Below are 20,602 nucleotides of genomic sequence, written 5' to 3'. Positions count from 1 at the left end.
TCGTCTCACACCGAACTGCGCTTGTAAAGGCTGTCAACTCAAAGGCATTCCTTCGATATAAAGTTGTTTTTGACGAAAATTAAAACGTGTCAGTTTGTCACTTTCTCGAGGTTGTAGTAAGAACATGTTCAACTACTTAAGACATAGTCTCTAATCTAGGTTCTGCCTTTTATATTTCTAGAAAATGAATAATTTAGGAAATACTTTTTCACTTCTCTCATTGACTTCTCAAACCCCGGCCTAGTCTGTTTCACAAGCATTCCCGGAAGAATTGCGATGTTGCGCCTCTGGGGGTAGAAACTCTGTGCTCACGTTCTCCATCCCCCCGCCCACACATTCCAAAAGGTGATTGACCGAACCCCGACGTGTCCAATGAGGAAAGTATTTTCGGTTGAGTGCGAGGAGTTTGGGATTTCATTGGGGAAGGACTTCCTTCGTAGTTGCTGTTGGATGGAAGTAGGTGACACGTAACTAAAATTGAAAGTGTTTGTAGGCCTCGTATATATCGGGATTTTTATTTCTGTTATACAGGGATGGACAAAATCTGAACGTGTTGCAATGGGAATCTGTTACATCCGGTCTGGTTTTGTTTCCGAATAGAGTGAGCTTTGCTTCTGCATTAATAAGCACAATGACAAATTCTGCTTCTCATGAAATATCGGAGAGAGTTTGCTGTGTGTAGTGTTGTCAAACGAAAATCCAAGGAAAAGTTTTTTTTTAAATAAAATAAAAACGTATTCCTTCGTGGATGTGGCTACGCCGTTTTGTGGGCCACAATGAATCCAACATATTCACTAAACTTTCCTCATCTTTAAAGTGTTTCTGGTTCCCTCTGTTTAATAATGCTTGGGGACGACTGAGGTGAGAAGGGGCTTGAGGTAGTTAATAGTAGAAAGTTTAGACGAAGTTTGCACACAAGTGACCCGACGATCGCTTGTGCAGGCGGCGGGGAGAGGAGCGATTCAATCATGGGGAACGGAGTGTGTTCTCGGAGGCAGCGGAGAATCTTCCAGTCTCTCCTTCTCATCACGGTGCTTTTCGGAATGATTTATGGCGGGATGATATCGTATGAGATGCACAATCAGTTGAAGAGGACTGAGGCGATGGCTGTCAAGTACCAGCAACATCAAGAGTCGCTCTCGGCGCAGCTTCAAGGTAAATCTTTTCCAGAACAGAGGTTTGAACAAATAAAGGAAAGGAAGGCGAGAGGGTGATGTTCGAATGAGTGACTTGTATTTTGTATTTTTTATGACTTTTCATTCTTCTTTAGCGATATCTGATTTTACTCAAATAAACAAGTGCATCAGTTTTTGAAAGTGTCGAAATCGCTCTGTTTACTGTAATGGAGGGGGTGGGTTGAATTTGAGTTTAGCACATATCATCCCATATTTACCCTTTAGCCAAGCATAATACCGGCGCCTATGGAATGTCCTTTCTTGATAAATGATTTATGGCTGCAAAGGGTCGGACCCACCTGGTGGCCTCGGTGCCCGAAGGCTCTGCACCTCTGGAACCCTCACGAGTCAGACCGGTCAGTCGCCTGGCATTCTAAACGCATAGGTCACTCCCTCTACAGCTGCTTTCTCGATGTAGGCCCTAGTCTGTAGATACACGAAACCACCAATTGTTATGTTTGGTTGTACAATTTGTGCTTTCTAGGTTAGTTCAAAACGTACACTTCAATTTTCATATACTTTGTTACATCACCTCGGTTAGGCTATGGACAGTCAATTAAGAATACATGGACCCGCCACTCTGTCTGAGGTAACTCACTTCAGTGTCCTCTCATTGTTGTGGAGTGATGCTTTTGTTCCCCTCGCTGTCATTCAATATCTACTCTCCACTGTTGAGAGCGTTAATGTGACCTATATTTAGAGATGGACCGTAACATAGCCTGTGGGGGAATATCGATTCACATTTTCCCCTTTTGACAAAGGTGCAGCTGTTAACTGCCGAACATGACCAAGACTGGCCCCTTCACTCTGCCAACGACTCTGGTGACCAAGTTCCACTCAGTAGCCTAGTTACTGTATTTAAATGTTGTCTACTAGACAGCTGGCAGACAGTCTCACGCAGAGCAATTGACAATAACTGCATTGAAGTGAGAAGTCTTAAGTTGCAATCAAAGAGATTTATCAGTCAAATACACTGAACAAAACATGTAAATGCAACATATAGCGTTGGGCCTATGTTTCATGAGTGGAAATAAAAGATCACAGGAATGTTCCATATGCACATTTCTCAACAACAACAATCCGCAAATTTGTTTACGTCTTTGTTAGTGAGCATTTCTCATTTGGATAATCCATCCACCTGACAGGTGTGGCATATCAAGAAGCTGATTAAACATAATGATCATTATAGGTGCACCTTGTGCTGGGGGACAATAAAAGGCCGATCTAAAACTAACAGTTTTGTCAGACAACACAATGCCACAGATTGAAGTTTTGAGGGAGTGTGCAATTGGCATGTTGACTGTAGGAATGTCCTCCAGAGATGTTGCCAGAGAATTGAATGTTAATTTCTCTACTATAAGCTCTACAACGGCGTTTTATAGAATTTGGTAGTACGTCCAACCAACCTCACGACCACAGATCATATCTAACCACGCCAGTCTAGGACCTCCACATGCGGCTTCTTCACCTGTGGGATCGTCTGAGACCAGCCACCCGGACAGCTGATGAAACTGTGGGTTTTGCACAACTGAAGAAAATCTGCACAAACTGTCAGAAACCGTCTCAGGGAAGCTCATCTGCGCGCTCGTCGTCCTCACAAGGGTTCTTGACCTGACTGCAGATCGGCGTCGTAACCGACTTCTGAAGGGAAATGCTCATCTTCAATAGCCACTGGCACGCTGGAGAAGTGTGCTCTTCACGGATGAATCCCAGTGTCAACTGTAGTGGGCAGATGGCAGTATGGCGTTGTGTGGGCAGACTGCCCCGTGGGGTTATGGGATGGGTCCTTTTTTTTCGAGCTTGAGACCTGGGACACAGGGTTGTTTGTTCCTGGTACAACAGGGGTTTCTCTGGGTTTGAACACTGTTCTAGACTTGATTCAATGCCTCCTTCCCACTCTATCCTGCCTTGTCCCTTTACTTTCCTCCCCCAGCCTCTCTACCTCCACCCTTTTCTCTACCTCCACCCTTCTCTCTACCTCCACCCTTCTCTCTACCTCTCCCCTTCTCTCTACCTCTCCCCTTCTCTCTACCTCTCCCCTTCTCTCTACCTCTCCTCTTCTCTCTACCTCTCCTCTTCTCTCTACCTCTCCTCTTCTCTCTACCTCTCCCCTTCTCTCTACCTCTCCCCTTCTCTCTACCTCTCCCCTTCTCCTCTACCTCTCCCCTTCTCCTCTACCTCTCCCCTTCTCCTCTACCTCTCCCCTTCTCCTCTACCTCTCCCCTTCTCCTCTACCTCTCTTCTGTCTCCCAGTGGTGTGTGTTTTTGCTTCACAGTTTGTCTCTGTCCTGACTTCCCCTCACCTAATCCATCAAGCCCCGACGGTCTTGACTGAGAGAGATGCATGGCCTAATCTAAAAGAGATCACTGGCACTGAGAAATGAACACATTGGAGCTGCACAGCTCAGACCACTCTCTCATGTCTTGGTGCCTGGTAAAGGTATGGTCCCAGTCTATGGGTATCTCTCAATAGTCTAACGTTTCTTCCTTTCCTCATTTCCTTTCCTTCACCCACACTAATCTGAGAAGTGGACAGGTGGAAGTACAGGTCGGCTTCCTACCACCTTGTTGCTTCCACTCCCCTTGTGTCCAAATCAGTGGCGGTAATGAGATGTAGCCTACCCAGAATATGTGTTGTGTTAAAGGGACTTACAGGCACTGTTTAATAAGTACACAGTTTAAACCTGTGATGTTGAGTGCATGTACATTAGGCCTTTGTTAAAGCTACCTATTGTAATACAGCGACGGCACAGGCGCTCTGGCACAGGCGCTCTGGCACAGGCGCTCTGGCAAAGGCACAGGCGCTCTGGCACAGGCGCTCTGGCACAGGCGCTCTGGCAAAGGCACAGGCGCTCTGGCAAAGGCACAGGCGCTCTGGCGACGGCACAGGCGCTCTGGCGACGGCACAGGCGCTCTGGCGACGGCACAGGCGCTCTGGCGACGGCACAGGCGCTCTGGCGACGGCACAGGCGCTCTTCTGGCAAAGGCGCTCTGGCGACGGCACAGGCGCTCTTCTGGCAAAGGCGCTCTGGCGACGGCACAGGCGCTCTTCTGGCAAAGGCGCTCTGGCGACGGCACAGGCGCTCTGGCGACGGCGCTCTGGCATTTCGGTGCTGCTATGATTTTCCAGGTTGTATTATACGGACAACGTGCCAAGATATTTGACTTTGGTTTTCATGATGTCACTCTACCCCCTTTTTAAAGTCTGGAGAAACACTCGTTCTCTTATCGACAAAGACTAATAGTTTTTCTGATAACTTTTTGGAAAGAAAGCTTCTCCTCCCAACCGTGCCATTCTGCTTGTAAAATTATTACTTAGGTAAAGGTGAGAGGTCAATCTCAGGGACTGTGGAGTATCACACCTGACTATCATTCAGTGAATGGCAATGCCAGAATACACACTCTGAACCAATACAGAACACCCTCACACGTACAGTACACAACACAGCAAAGGATCTGTTTGCCTGTTCAAAGCCTATAATTGTGTGTGTGTGTGTGTGTGTGAGTGAAGTCTAAATGTTTGTATCATAGACAGCTTTCTGTTTAGCTTCCAGTCCAGATGGCCCAGTGAGAACATCCCCTCACAGTAACTCTTTCTCCCTCACCCTCCTATCTGTTTTCTCTCTCTCCCTCATCCTCTGTTTTCTCTCTCCCTCATCCTCTTTTTTCTCTCTCTCCCTCATCCTCTGTTTTCTCTCTCTCTCTCCCTCATCCTCTGTTTTCTCTCTCCCTCATCCTCCTCTCTGTTTTCTCTCTCTCTCTCCCTCATCCTCTGTTTTCTCTCTCTCTCTCTCTCCCTCAACCTCCTCTCTGTTTTCTCTCTCTCTCTCTCCCTCATCCTCCTCTCTGTTTTCTCTCTCTCTCTCTCCCTCATCCTCCTCTCTGTTTTCTCTCTCTCTCTCTCCCTCATCCTCCTCTCTGTTTTCTCTCTCTCTCTCTCCCTCATCCTCCTCTCTGTTTTCTCTCTCTCTCTCTCCCTCATCCTCCTCTCTGTTTTCTCTCTCTCTCTCTCCCTCATCCTCCTCTCTGTTTTCTCTCTCTCTCTCTCCCTCATCCTCCTGTTTTCTCTCTCTCTCTCCCTCATCCTCCTCTCTGTTTTCTCTCTCTCTCCCTCATCCTCCTCTGTTTTCTCTCTCTCTCTCATCCTCCTCTCTGTTTTCTCTCTCTCTCTCATCCTCCTCTCTGTTTTCTCTCTCTCTCTCATCCTCCTCTCTGTTTTCTCTCTCTCTCTCTCTCCCTCATCCTCCTCTCTGTTTTCTCTCTCTCTCTCTCTCCCTCATCCTCCTCTGTTTTCTCTCTCTCTCTCTCCCTCATCCTCCTCTGTTTTCTCTCTCTCTCTCTCCCTCATCCTCCTCTCTGTTTTCTCTCTCTCTCTCTCTCCCTCATCCTCCTCTCTGTTTTCTCTCTCTCTCTCTCCCTCATCCTCCTCTCTGTTTTCTCTCTCTCTCTCTCCCTCATCCTCCTCTCTGTTTTCTCTCTCTCTCTCTCTCCCTCATCCTCCTCTCTGTTTTCTCTCTCTCTCTCTCCCTCATCCTCCTCTGTTTTCTCTCTCTCCCTCATCCTCCTCTCTGTTTTCTCTCTCTCCCTCATCCTCCTCTCTGTTTTCTCTCTCTCTCTCCCTCATCCTCCTCTCTGTTTTCTCTCTCTCTCTCCCTCATCCTCCTCTCTGTTTTCTCTCTGTTTCTCAGTGGTGTATGAGCATCGCTCGCGTCTAGAGAAGTCTCTGCAGAAGGAACGTATGGAGCACAAGAAGGCCAAAGAGGGTGAGAGAGAGAGCAGACAATACTGTCTAAATTACTTCATGAAGAACATCAATCCTCAATCATACACTCTTTACAACCGTGGCGATTCCATCATATCTTCCCCTCCTTTCTCCATCAGATTATCTGGTGTATAAACTTGAAGCCCAACAGTCACTGAACACGGAGAAGGTAGGCCTTAGTCCTCAGCTCTAGTACTAATGACAGAAAGAGATGCTGTTAAATTCAGCATTAATGTACCCATCTGGTTCAGTAGGACTGTTAAATGATTCTGTCTGACTGCCAACATCTGTCCAGACTGAGCAACAGTTCTATTCTAATGGTTTTATTAGGTCAGCAGCACTGATGTCACTTCCTGCTGTGAGCTGAAATGCCTCTGAGGGGTGTGTGTTTGGAGTTGTTGGTAATGTAATAGTAAAGGACGAGTAGAGACGGGGATTGTAAATGTTTGTCGTTTTTGTTTGTTAAACAGCAGGACTCCAGCAATAAATTCAACTCTTTACATGGACAGCACCAGATGCTGAAGGTCAGTATCCACACACACACACACACACACACACACACACACTGACACACACACACACACACACTGACACACACACACACACACACACACACACACTGACCCACACACACACACACACACTGACACACACACACACTGACACACACACACACACACACACACACACTGACACACACACACACACTGACCCACACACACACACACTGACCCACTGACCCGCACTCTGTCCCTGTTGTTTTAGAAGCAGCATGAGGACCTGAAGAAGCAGCACTATGAGCTGCAGGAGCAGCATCAGATTCAGGGAGAGGACCACGGCAAGGCCTTGGACGAACACAAGGACCGCTTCGACAAACTACAGCAGACCAAAGAGATGGAAGTCTCCAAACTCAAAGGTGCACCCACTCACGGACTGGGATGGAGGGACGGACCCACCCACAGACGGACAGACCCACCCACCCACAGACGGACCCACCCACCCACAGACGGACGGACCCACCCACCCATAGACGGACCCACCCACAGACGGCGACAGACAGACCCACAGACGGCGACGGACCCACCCACCCACAGACGGACAGACCCACAGACGGAACCACCCACCCACAGACGGACCCGCCCACCCACAGACGGCGACGGACCGACCCAGAGCCAGTCAGTCAGCCAGCTACCCACCCAGAGTCAGCCAGACAGACAGACAGCCAGCCAGACAGCCAACCAGCTAGCCAACCAGCCGGAGACACCCACAGCCAGCCAGCGAAAGACAGACAGAGACAGCCAGACAGACAGGAGTGAATACTAGGTCTTTGTCTCCCTCTCCTGACTTGTAGCGATGTTGCAGTTTGGAGTTGAGAAGGTGTGTGGCATAATAACGTTGTAATAAATACTGTGTCTTTATGTCATTACTGTAGAGAATGTGTATAATCTGCGAGAGGAGAATAAGCAGCTGAGGAAAGCCCACCAGGACATCCGAGTCCAGTTGCAGGATGCACGGGTGAGTCCTGGGGATAGTAGAGCTTGGTCTGAGCACGACCTGGAATTGTTTCTGTAAATGTGTACATAATGAATATGGAAAAAGCTATGTTAAGGTCATTGGAAAGCTAGGAGCATCCATCACCATGTTGTTGTTTTTTATCATGCTATATTGTTGTTGTTGTTGATAATATTACAGATAGTACATAAGGACTTGAAGGCTGCCCATGATCAGCTTGCACTGACGCTAGAGGACCACAAGAGCGCGCTGGTTGCAGCTCAGGTAGGGAGACACACTGACTGTTCTTTCTAACAGTCTAGGGACTATCCTGGTTTCTAACATGCTGTCTAGGGACTATCCTGGTTTCTAACATGCTGTCTAGGGACTATCCTGGTTTCTAACATGCTGTCTAGGGACTATCCTGGTTTCTAACAGTCTAGGGACTATCCTGGTTTCTAACACGCTGTCTAGGGACTATCCTGGTTTCTAACATGATGTCTAGGGACTATCCTGGTTTCTAACATGCTGTCTAGGGACTATCCTGGTTTCTAACACGCTGTCTAGGGACTATCCTGGTTTCTAACATGCTGTCTAGGGACTATCCTGGTTTCTAACACGCTGTCTAGGGACTATCCTGGTTTCTAACACGCTGTCTAGGGACTATCCTGGTTTCTAACACGATGTCTAGGGACTATCCTGGTTTCTAACACGATGTCTAGGGACTATCCTGGTTTCTAACACGCTGTCTAGGGACTATCCTGGTTTCTAACACGATGTCTAGGGACTATCCTGGTTTCTAACACGCTGTCTAGGGACTATCCTGGTTTCTAACACGCTGTCTAGGGACTATCCTGGTTTCTAACATGATGTCTAGGGACTATCCTGGTTTCTAACATGCTGTCTAGGGACTATCCTGGTTTCTAACACGCTGTCTAGGGACTATCCTGGTTTCTAACATGATGTCTAGGGACTATCCTGGTTTCTAACACGCTGTCTAGGGACTATCCTGGTTTCTAACATGCTGTCTAGGGACTATCCTGGTTTCTTAACATGCTGTCTAGGGACTATCCTGGTTTCTAACACGCTGTCTAGGGACTATCCTGGTTTCTTAACATGCTGTCTAGGGACTATCCTGGTTTCTAACATGATGTCTAGGGACTATCCTGGTTTCTAACATGCTGTCTAGGGACTATCCTGGTTTCTAACACGCTGTCTAGGGACTATCCTGGTTTCTAACATGATGTCTAGGGACTATCCTGGTTTCTAACACGCTGTCTAGGGACTATCCTGGTTTCTTAACACGCTGTCTAGGGACTATCCTGGTTTCTTAACATGCTGTCTAGGGACTATCCTGGTTTCTAACATGCTGTCTAGGGACTATCCTGGTTTCTAACATGCTGTCTAGGGACTATCCTGGTTTCTTAACATGCTGTCTAGGGACTATCCTGGTTTCTAACACGCTGTCTAGGGACTATCTTGGTTTCTTAACATGCTGTCTAGGGACTATCCTGGTTTCTAACACGCTGTCTAGGGACTATCCTGGTTTCTAACACGCTGTCTAGGGACTATCCTGGTTTCTTAACATGCTGTCTAGGGACTATCCTGGTTTCTAACACGCTGTCTAGGGACTATCCTGGTTTCTTAACACGCTGTCTAGGGACTATCCTGGTTTCTAACACGCAGTCTAGGGACTATCCTGGTTTCTTAACATGCTGTCTAGGGACTATCCTGGTTTCTAACATGCTGTCTAGGGACTATCCTGGTTTCTTAACATGCTGTCTAGGGACTATCCTGGTTTCTAACACGCTGTCTAGGGACTATCCTGGTTTCTTAACATGCTGTCTAGGGACTATCCTGGTTTCTAACATGCTGTCTAGGGACTATCCTGGTTTCTAACATGCTGTCTAGGGACTATCCTGGTTTCTAACACGCTGTCTAGGGACTATCCTGGTTTCTTAACACGCTGTCTAGGGACTATCCTGGTTTCTAACACGCAGTCTAGGGACTATCCTGGTTTCTTAACATGCTGTCTAGGGACTATCCTGGTTTCTAACATGCTGCCTAGGGACTATCCTGGTTTCTTAACATGCTGTCTAGGGACTATCCTGGTTTCTAACACGCTGTCTAGGGACTATCCTGGTTTCTAACATGCTGTCTAGGGACTATCCTGGTTTCTAACATGCTGTCTAGGGACTATCCTGGTTTCTTAACATGCTGTCTAGGGACTATCCTGGTTTCTAACACGCTGTCTAGGGACTATCCTGGTTTCTAACACGCTGTCTAGGGACTATCCTGGTTTCTAACACGCTGTCTAGGGACTATTCTGGTTTCTAACACGCTGTCTAGGGACTATCCTGGTTTCTTAACATGCTGTCTAGGGACTATCCTGGTTTCTAACACGCTGTCTAGGGACTATCCTGGTTTCTAACACGCTGTCTAGGGACTATCCTGGTTTCTAAGCATGCTGTCTAGGGACTATCCTGGTTTCTAACACGTTGTCTAGGGACTATCCTGGTTTCTAACACGCTGTCTAGGGACTATCCTGGTTTCTAACACGCTGTCTAGGGACTATCCTGGTTTCTAACATGCTGTCTAGGGACTATCCTGGTTTCTAACATGCTGTCTAGGGACTATCCTGGTTTCTTAACACGCTGTCTAGGGACGATCCTGGTTTCTAACACGCTGTCTAGGGACTATCCTGGTTTCTTAACATGCTGTCTAGGGACTATCCTGGTTTCTAACACGCTGTCTAGGGACTATCCTGGTTTCTAACACGCTGTCTAGGGACTATCCTGGTTTCTTAACATGCTGTCTAGGGACTATCCTGGTTTCTAACACGCTGTCTAGGGACTATCCTGGTTTCTTAACACGCTGTCTAGGGACTATCCTGGTTTCTAACACGCAGTCTAGGGACTATCCTGGTTTCTTAACATGCTGTCTAGGGACTATCCTGGTTTCTAACATGCTGTCTAGGGACTATCCTGGTTTCTTAACATGCTGTCTAGGGACTATCCTGGTTTCTAACACGCTGTCTAGGGACTATCCTGGTTTCTTAACATGCTGTCTAGGGACTATCCTGGTTTCTAACATGATGTCTAGGGACTATCCTGGTGAAGAACAGGAAGACATGACTCTCTCAGAGCGGCAGTGTTGGTGTGTTTGTGTTGGGGCGGTGGGAGGATGGGGGTCAGGTGGGTTCGTTCACTACAGGGTTTCTGAGCTTGAGCGGCACATCAAAATCATTCTGAAGATAATCTGTCGGGAAAATCTAATGGGGGTGATTGGTGGGCGAGGGGGAGGGAGAGAGAGACGTGAGAATTCTATAGCTTTGACTGTCAGAAAAGGCATGGAGTCCGTTTTGATAAACAGGGTGTTGCAGCTTAACTGGTTCGGTCCATTTGATGTACAAGGGGGAGAAAGGACTGTACCACTAATTCTGGAAAAGGGGGGGGGGGGGGGTGATATGGACTGGCCTAATGGTCCTTTGTTCAGATGTCTTGCCATCTGTAGGTGGGCTGTCCTGCTGCCTGCCTGTCCCCCTCGCACCACTGACCCCTGATCTTCTGGCTTGCTTGACGCCGTCTTCATGGTTTTGCCGACGCTGCCTCCTAACGCACTTCTAACCTTTGGCTAACCTTTGGCTAATGCAAGTTTGCAAGTGCCCTTCAATAAATCCGACTTGAGGTTGTTTGCATGTCCTGGCCTCACTGTTTTCTTATGGTTATTTAATGGTTGTCTGAAGGTTGTCTGATGGTCTCTCCTCAGGTCCAGGTGGATGAGTTTAAACAACTCAAAGAGACCCTGATCAGAATGCCCAGCCTTCGACATGATCAAAACCCCTCCCACCAACATGCCCAGCCAGCTGCTGTGTTGGCCAAGCCCCATGAACAGGGCCCACCCTCTCCACAGTCAGCTGCCTTATTCGCTGAGCCCCGCGTAGAAGCACACACCCACGAGGAAGACCACAGGGACACACAATCCAGGGTACACTGTCTCACACATACAAACACACACTACCATACACTCTCATCCTCTTAACACACTGTGTTCTTCTAATAAGCATCTGCAGGAAGAGGAAGTGGGCAAGCCAGAGTTCCAGTCTCAGCCTGCCCAGTCCCGCCATGCCGAGAAAGAGGGATATGGGGATGCAGAGGGGGAGGCGGAGAGGAGGAGAGAGCTGGAGGAGGAAGAGATGGAGCAGGCGGGACAGCCCCAGAAGCTGGAGGAGGAATCTGAACAACCGCAGGAGGACGAGGGGTTGGAGGAGGAACAAGACCAGCCAGACGACAACGCTCTGGACCGTCAGAGACGCCAACCACAACTGGTAGGAACCACTTTTGAACCCGTTAGAACTGTTAGAATACAAGCTCTTTAAAACATCATTAGAACCCGTCAGAACTGTTAGAATACAAGCTCTTTAAAACATCATTAGAACCCGTTAGAACTGTTAGAATACAAGCTCTTTAAAACATCATTAGAACCCGTTAGAATACAAGCTCTTTAAAACATCATTAGAACCCGTTAGAACCCGTTAGAATACAAGCTCTTTAAAACATCATTAGAACCCGTTAGAACTGTTAGAATACAAGCTCTTTAAAACATCATTAGAACCCGTTAGAACTGTTAGAATACAAGTTCTTTAAAACATAATTAGAACCCGTTAGAACTGTTAGAATACAAGCTCTTTAAAACATCATTAGAACCTGTTGTCTCATTGTCTGTCTGGTTTCCCCAGGATCCACAAAATGACATCCACCTCGTCCCTGAGACCCACCTTCAGCAGGAGGCCCACGTGACCCAGGAGCGGGTGAAGTCCGCCTACGAGCAGCAGCAGGAGCAGCAGCGCCTGGAGGCTGAGAGGACCCAGAGGACGAGGGAGCTCCAGCTGCGCCAGGAGGCCCTGCTGGCCCAGAGAATGACCGTGCAGAGGGAGAGAGAGCTGCGTCTGCGAGCTCAGCGCGCGAGAGAGGAGGAGCAGCATCGAGAGGCGGACCGTCGGGAACAGCTGCTGAAGGAGGAGCAGATCAGGTCAGGGGGCAGGGGTCACAGGTTATGTAGAGGTCACGAAGGTCTCGGTTCAATTCATCAATTACTTATTGAAAAGAGTTTGACCCCACAACATGCTCATGGAATGGTGTTACATTGTGTTGTAATGTTAATGTTGCTCAGGAAGAAGAGTAACTATGAGAACGTAGACAATGACATTGTCCAAGGTGATGAAGAACCTCATACTGATGACGACGAAGGTGAGAGAATCAATCAAACTCGTCAAACATTTTCTGTCTGGATTCTGGAAGCATTATTAAAGAGGGAGACCGATATAGACCATTACACACTGTTTTATTCTATGAATTTGTCTGAAATAAGGCCTTGACAAGTGTGATTGCATACAGTGCATTCCCGAAGTATTCAGACCCCTCCCCTTATTCAGACCCCTCCCCTTATTCAGACCCCTCCCCTTATTCAGACCCCTCCCCTTATTCTAAAATGGATTTGATAAATTAAGAAAATCCTCATCAATCTACACACAATACCCCATAATGACAAAGAGAAAACATGTTTTTACAAATGTTTGCTAATTTATTAAAAAAAAAAATTTAAAACATGAGTATTCAGACCCTTTGCTATGAGACTCGAAATGGAGGTCAGGTCCATTCTGTTTCCATTGATCATCTTTGAAGATGTTTCTACAACTTGATTGGAGTCCACCTGTGGTAAATTCAATTGATTGGACCTGATTTGGAAAGGCACACACCTGTCTATACAAGGTCCCACAGTTGACAGTGCATGTCAGAGTAAAAACTAAGCTGTGAGGTTGAAGGAATTGTCCGTAGAGCTCCGAGACAGGATTGTGTCGCGGTACAGATTTGGGGAAAGGTACCAAAACATTTCTGCAGCATTGAAGGTCCCCAAGAACACAGTGGCCTCCATTCTTAAATGGAAGAAGAGTCTTCCTAGAGTTGGCCACCCGGCCAAACTGAGCAATCAGGTGAGAAAGGCCTTGGTTAGGGAGGTGTCCAAGAACCCAATGGTCACTCTGACAGAGTTCCTCTGAGAACATTCCAGAAAGGCAACCATCTCTGCAGCACTCCACCAATCAGGCCTTTATAGAAGAGTGGCCAGACAGAAGCCACTCCTCAGTGAAAGGCACATAACAGCCCGCTTGGAGTTTGCCAAAAGGCACCTAAAGGACTATGAGAAACAAGATTTCCTGGTCTGATGAAACCAAGATTGAACTCTTTGGCATGAAAGCCAAGCTTCATGTCTGGAAGAAACCTGGCACCATCCCTACGGTGAAGCATGGTGGCAGCAGCATCATGCTGTGGGGATGTTTTTCAGCGGCAGGGACTGGGAGACTAGTCAGGATCGAGGGAAAGATGAATAGAGTAAAGTACAGAGAGATCCTTGATGGAAAACCTGCTCCAGAGCTCTCAGGACCTCAGACTGGGGTGAAGGTTCACCTACCAACAGGACAATAAGCACACAGCCAAGACAACGCAGGAGTAGCTTTGGGACAATTCTCTGAATATCCTTGAGTGGCCCAGCCGGACTTGAACCTGATCAAGCATCTCTGGAGAGACCTGAAAATAGCTGTGCAGCAACACTCCTCATCCAACCTGACAGCGCTTGAGAGGATCTGCAGAGAAGAATGGGAGAAACTCCCCAAATACAAGCGTGCCAAGCTTGTAGCGTCATACCCAAGAAGACTCAAGGGTGTAATCACTGCCAAAGGTGATTCAACAAAGTACTGAGTAAAGGGTCTGAATACTTATGTAAATGTCATTTTATTTTTATGTAAATTTGCATACAAAAAATCTTACCATTTAATGCTTTAGTCATTATGGGGTATTGTGTGTAGAATGTAACCCATTTTAGAATAAGGCAGTAACGTAACAAAATGTGGGAAAAGTCAAGGGGTCTGAATTCTTTACATGCTTATCTGGCTGGCTTGCGGTATGTACAGAGAGGGACCCTCACATGGAGCGAGATGAGGAGGACCACCGCCGAGTACCACAACTACAGGAGGTGAGACGAGTCTTTAGATCAGTCTACCTGATTTCAATGATCCACCGACAGTCATATGGTCTCATGTGAATCTGTGATCCCAGTTTGAGCTGTAGTTTTCATTCCTTTGTCTCTGACATCAGTTGTTCTTTTACGTTTAACCTTTTAACTAGGCAAGTCGGTTAAGAACTTTGGGGGCGGCAGGTGGCCTAGTGGTTAGAGTGTAGAGGTGGCAGGTAGCCTAGTGGTTAGAGTGTAGAGGTGGCAGGTGGCCTAGTGGTTAGAGTGTAGAGGAGGCAGGTAACCTAGTGGGTAGAGTGTAGAGGTGGCAGGTAGCCTAGTGGTTAGAGTGTAGAGGAGGCAGGTGACCTAGTGGTTAGAGTGTAGAGGAGGCAGGTAACCTAGTGGGTAGAGTGTAGAGGAGGCAGGTATCCTAGTGGTTAGAGTGTAGAGGAGGCAGGTGACCTAGTGGTTAGAGTGTAGAGGAGGCAGGTGGCCTAGTGGTTAGAGTGTAGAGGTGGCAGGTAGCCTAGTGGTTAGAGTGTAGAGGAGGCAGGTGGCCTAGTGGTTAGAGTGTAGAGGAGGCAGGTGGCCTAGTGGTTAGAGTGTAGAGGAGGCAGGTGGCCTAGTGGTTAGAGTGTAGAGGAGGCAGGTAGTCTAGTGGTTAGAGTGTAGAGGAGGCAGGTGGCCTAGTGGTTAGAGTGTAGAGGAGGCAGGTGGCCTAGTGGTTAGAGTGTAGAGGAGGCAGGGGGCCTAGTGGTTAGAGTGTAGAGGAGGCAGGTAGCCTAGTGGTTGTAGTGTAGAGGAGGCAGGTGGCCTAGTGGTTAGAGCGTTGGGTCAGTAACCGAAGGGTTGCAAGATCGAATCCCTGAGCTGATCATGGTAAAAATATGTTGTTCTGCCAATGAACAAGGCAGTTAACCCACTGTTCCCCGGTAGGCCGTCATTGAAAATAAGAATTTGTTCTTAACTGACTTGCCTAGTTAAATAACGTTTTTTTTTTTTTTTCAATGACGGCCTACCGGGGAACAGTGGGTTAACTGCCTTGTTCATTGGCAGAACAACATATTTTTACCATGATCAGCTCAGGGATTCGATCTTGCAACCTTCCGGTTACTGACCCAACGCTCCAACCACTAGGCTACCTGCCTCCTCTACACTCTAACCACTAGGCTACCTGCCTCCTCTACACTCTAACCACTAGGCTACCTGCCTCCTCTACACTCTAACCACTAGGTTACCCTACCTCCTCTACACTCTAACCACTAGGCTACCTGCCTCCTCTACACTCTAACCACTAGGCTACCTGCCTCCTCTACACTCTAACCACTAGGCTACCTGCCTCCTCTACACTCTAACCACTAGGCTACCTGCCTCCTCTACACTCTAACCACTAGGCTACCTGCCTCCTCTACACTCTAACCACTAGGTTACCTGCCTCCTCTACACTCTAACCACTAGGCTACCTGCCACCTCTACACTCTAACCACTAGGTTACCTGCCACCTCTAGACTCTACCCACTTGGCTACCTGCCACCTCTACACTCTAACCACTAGGCTACCTGCCTCCTCTACACTCTAACCACTAGGCTACCTGCCTCCTCTACACTCTAACCACTAGGCTACCTGCCACCTCTACACTCTAACCACTAGGCTACCTGCCACCTCTACACTCTAACCACTAGGCTACCTGCCACCTCTACACTCTAACCACTAGGCTACCTGCCACCTCTACACTCTAACCACTAGGCTACCTGCCACCTCTACACTCTAACCACTAGGCTACCTGCCACCTCTACACTCTAACCACTAGGCTACCTGCCTCCTCTACACTCTAACCACTAGGCTACCTGCCTCCTCTACACTCTAACCACTAGGCTACCTGCCTCCTCTACACTCTAACCACTAGGCTACCTGCCTCCTCTACACTCTAACCACTTTCCCTGCCTGATACAAACATCAGCCTCAACCATAGCCACAGTCCCTTGGGTGTTGTCTAGTGTTCTTTCCCTGTCTGCGTGCGCATGGATAGTAAAACCAGAAAGACCCACCCCCTATCTGAACTGTGATCTGCACAGTTTCACGCGCAACACACTGACACTCTCTCTCCTTCCCTCCCGTCCTGCAGGGGGCGGTAGAGGGCGACCCAGAGGATGACCCTAATAACCAGGGAGAGGATGAGTTTGACGTGGCAGAGGAGCAGCATCTTCAGCATAGGGAGGAAGAGGAGGCAGACACGCACCCTAACCCCAATCACCCAGCCGTAGACGAGGAACTGGTGGTGAGAGGAGGGAGGGAGGAAATGAGGGATTAGAGAGAGAGGGGGAGAAAGGAAGGAAGGAAGGAAGGAAGGAGACGACAGTTGGAAATCGTCTGAGATATGAGGATGATAAACTTGGTGGTGAGAGGAGGGAGGGAGGAAATGAGGGATTATAGAGAGAGAGAGGGAGGGAGGAAGGAGATGACAGTTGGAAATCGTCTGAGATATGAGGATGATAAACTTGGCGGTGAGAGGAGGGAGGGAGGAAGGAAGGAAGGAGACAACAGTTGGAAATCATCTGAGATATGAGGATGATAAACTTGGCCTGACACATGCAACGGGTAAAAGTTGTTCCAGTGACCTTGCCATGGTAACAGTTGTCATGGTTTCTATGTTTACAGATGGCGGTAAACCCCGACCAGCAGGAAGACAACCGGGATGAGATGTATCCGGAGGACGAGGTACACACACACACACTACTCTCTCACACTCACACTCTCACACTCACACACACACACTACACTCTCACACTCACACACACACACTACACTCACACTCACACTCACACACACACACACACACACACACACACACACACACACACACACACACACACACACACACACACACACACACACACACTCACACACACACTACACTCACTCACACACACACACACACACACTACTCTCACACACACACACTACTCTCTCTCTCACACACACACACACACACACACACTACTCTCTCACACACACACACACACACACACACACACTACTCTCTCACACACACACACTACTCACACACACAGGTCTAAACAGAGGGAGAAGACATGGTCTGATGGTGGTTAACCCTGTTAGGTACAGGAGGATTTGGCCGGGGGGCAGAAGAGGGAGGAGGAGGAGGAGCCATACAACAAGGAGAACGAAGAACACGTGAGTCTAGAACACTATGGAATATTGTACGTTGAACCCTGAGTGGGAAAACGACTGTGGGTTTGGCCTGTTAAACACACTTTCTTTAGGGTCTCTGGGGGTGTCTGATCACCCCCAAGCTCGTTCTGGGGGTGTGTGTGTGTGCCTCCCCCCTATCTAAACACTAGTAAATTATCTGACACTGCTCCACAATGGTAGTCTGTCACCGGTCCACCATACTTGCCTCAATGTTCTAGAATGTTGGCCTGTATTCCATGTTCTCACATTACTGCTCTAGAACATTCCATCGGTGGCAGTTCCTAGAGTCACGTGTACATATTTGGCTGCTCTAGTGTAGAACATTGCTCCACTCCACTTCCTGTCTATGGTTCTACCCAACTGGGGACTGTGTTTGTTCTGCTACAGGAAGAAGTGAAAGAGCAAGAGGTCCCAGCAGAGAAAGAGAGAGAACACAGGACAGGAGAGATCCACGAGGAGGAGGAGAACTACGAAGACGAGGTGGGGGTTGGACGGGACGAGCGGCCCAATCGAAGGGAGATGTGAGCTGGACAGAGACATTGACCAATGAGAGTGCCTTTCCCCATCACTGGGAGCCAATCAGATCTCACTATTGTTCCCTCTAAAGGAGTAAAATCAGGCACCCACTCGGCATTCCGATTGGAATTCTATTGGAATGTCTGTTGGACATGGGATGGTATTCCCTTTAGTTTGTGTGTGGGACTGGGACAAAGATTTTGGTTTATTAGTATTTCTCCTTTGCAAAGATGATCCACCCACTTGACAGGTTTGTCATATCATGAAGCTGATTAAACAGCATGGTCATTATACAGGTTTTCACCTTGTGCTGGGGACAGTAAAAGGCCACACTAAAATGTGCAGTTTTGTCACAACACAATGCCACAGATGTGTCAAGTTTTGAGGGAGCGTGTGATTGGCATGATGACAGCAGGAATGTCCACCAGAGCTGCTGCCAGAGCATTTCATGTTAATTTCTCTACCATAAGCCACCTCCAATGTCGTTTTTAGAGATTTTGGCACCACCTCAGACCATGTGTAAACACGCCAGTCCAAGACTTCCACTTCCGGCTTCTTCACCTGCGTGATCTTCTGAGACTAGCTACCGGGACAGCTGATCAAACTAGGGAGTATTTCTGTCTGTAATAAAGCCATTTTTTTGGGGGGGGGGAAACTCATTCTGACTGGCTGAACCTGGGAGGGCATAGGCCCACCCACTTGCAAGCCAGGCCCACCCATGGCTGAGCCCCTGTCCAGTCATGTGAAATCCGTAGATTAGGGCCTAATGAATATATTTCAATTGACTGATTTCCTTAAATGAACTGCAACTCAGTAAAATCATAGACATGTTTGCATGTTGCCTTTAAAAAAAACAAAAAGTTGTGTGTGTACAAACATACACACACACACACACACACACACGTCTTTCCATCTATTGACCTATCAGACAGACATGAGAAAGTCATGTTGCTGTACACTGTCTGTTTGTGCCCAGAAAGAGATGGAAGATTTGTGTCTATTTGAGTGTCAGTCTTTTTAAATTCGTTTTGTAAAAAAAAAAATTGTGTTTAACAAAAAAATAAAAAAATGTTTACACCAAATTCCTCTCAATGTACGTTTTTTAGTAGGACATGCTTTCCAGTCTTCTGTTGTATTTATTGTCGATATGATATATATGACAATCCTAATGGGCGGATCTGAAAATGTTTCTCCAATGCTCTCAAAGCGTCATGAAACCGACTGTGTCCTTACTGTTGGAAAGAACTACTGTATCACGGATGACAACAGTAGGGGAAACAATCAGCCGCTCATTTTCATTCTTCCGTTTGACTTGTCGACGTTGTTGGTCCTCTTGTTACTAGCTGAGTACGCATTGCCAGTGGATCACAGGTCCTTTTCATAGTGTAGTTGACCTGTTGACCTGGATGTAAATCACAAATATCCACTTGACCCGTTCACCCGATCCTTAATCACTACTGTCTGTATAGAAATACAAAACATTTGGACATATTTTTCCACCTGCCTGAAGAAAAAAAAAATGTTTTTGGTAACAACAAAGTGAATGTGGTTGAATTAAACGTATGAAAGATTTAGTACCCAGAGGCAGGTGTGAGGAACTAACATGATGCCGTGTCTCTTGCTGCAGTGGAGCTACCAGAGGTGAACTGATACAGTCCATCTCACCTTTCCTTTAGGAAATCAAACGGCTCTGAACAGAACGACGATGAGACGTGAGAGAAAATACTTCAAACACACATTTCACCCGTCTTCAGCGTTTACCCCGAGGACCAAGATAATCTCATCAGCCACGTTGGCCCTCTTCCTCTGTGTGTTCCCCCCCGGGGGGGCTCTGGGATGTTGGAGTGGGAACACACACACACACACCCACACCCACACCCTACAGTCATGAGTGTTCAGTGATGCTAAGCTCTCTCTCTTCAAGGTCTCATCTGGAGTCATGGAGGCTGTTTCTGGTCTCCTATTGGATGAATAACTATTCATTAATCGTTTCCGTGTCTCCTGTTGCCAGAGGCCAAATCCTATCTTGAGACGCAAATACATAACCAATCCCTCTCCCCAAATCTTCTTTTGACATCGATGCATGATTTATGTGAAGGTTTGAATTAAGAGTTCATCTCAATTTAGGATTCAGCCCCAAGGGAACGTCCCAAATATTTAGTATTACTAATCGTATTGCAATACTATCATGCAGACTTCTTGTTGTCCCGAGAGACCAAGGTAATGAACACTCAGTGCTCTAGAGTGTTGTTGTCCCGAGAGACCAAGGTAATGGACACTCCGTGCTCTAGTGTTGTTGTCTAGAGAGACCAAGGTAATGAACACTCAGTGCTCTAGAGTGTTGTTGTCCCGAGAGACCAAGGTAATGGACACTCAGTGCTCTAGAGTGTTGTTGTCCCGAGAGACCAAGGTAATGGACACTCAGTGCTCTAGA

General features: G+C 47.6%; 1 protein-coding gene across 6 annotated transcripts; it reads left to right on the top strand.

Moving 5' to 3' along the window:
- The first annotated feature begins 347 nt into the window (after positions 1-347).
- LOC139382683 (Golgi integral membrane protein 4-like) lies at positions 348-19,333 on the top strand. Of its 6 annotated transcripts, none has more exons than XM_071126772.1 (17): positions 372-456; positions 943-1,155; positions 5,864-5,938; positions 6,057-6,106; positions 6,408-6,461; positions 6,703-6,853; positions 7,370-7,452; positions 7,630-7,713; positions 11,197-11,415; positions 11,492-11,755; positions 12,167-12,459; positions 12,601-12,677; positions 14,396-14,457; positions 16,565-16,717; positions 17,098-17,157; positions 17,560-17,634; positions 18,040-19,250. In XM_071126772.1, exons 2-17 carry the CDS (start codon positions 969-971, stop codon positions 18,175-18,177), a joined length of 2,025 nt encoding a protein of 674 aa, XP_070982873.1. In that variant the 5' UTR covers positions 372-456; positions 943-968; the 3' UTR covers positions 18,178-19,250. The 6 variants fall into 6 exon arrangements, with proteins under 6 accessions (XP_070982872.1, XP_070982876.1, XP_070982873.1 ...); XM_071126776.1 differs by having other exon boundaries at positions 375-456; positions 6,411-6,461; positions 11,501-11,755; XM_071126773.1 differs by lacking the exon at positions 372-456 and adding an exon at positions 585-601.
- The last annotated feature ends 1,269 nt before the right edge of the window (positions 19,334-20,602 follow it).

This window comes from Oncorhynchus clarkii, chromosome 24 (assembly GCF_045791955.1).
Source record: "Oncorhynchus clarkii lewisi isolate Uvic-CL-2024 chromosome 24, UVic_Ocla_1.0, whole genome shotgun sequence".
In the NCBI taxonomy this organism is placed as follows: Eukaryota; Metazoa; Chordata; class Actinopteri; order Salmoniformes; family Salmonidae; genus Oncorhynchus; species Oncorhynchus clarkii.
The sequence above is the reverse complement of the archived record's forward strand: the minus strand, read 5'-3'. Positions and strand labels throughout refer to the sequence as shown.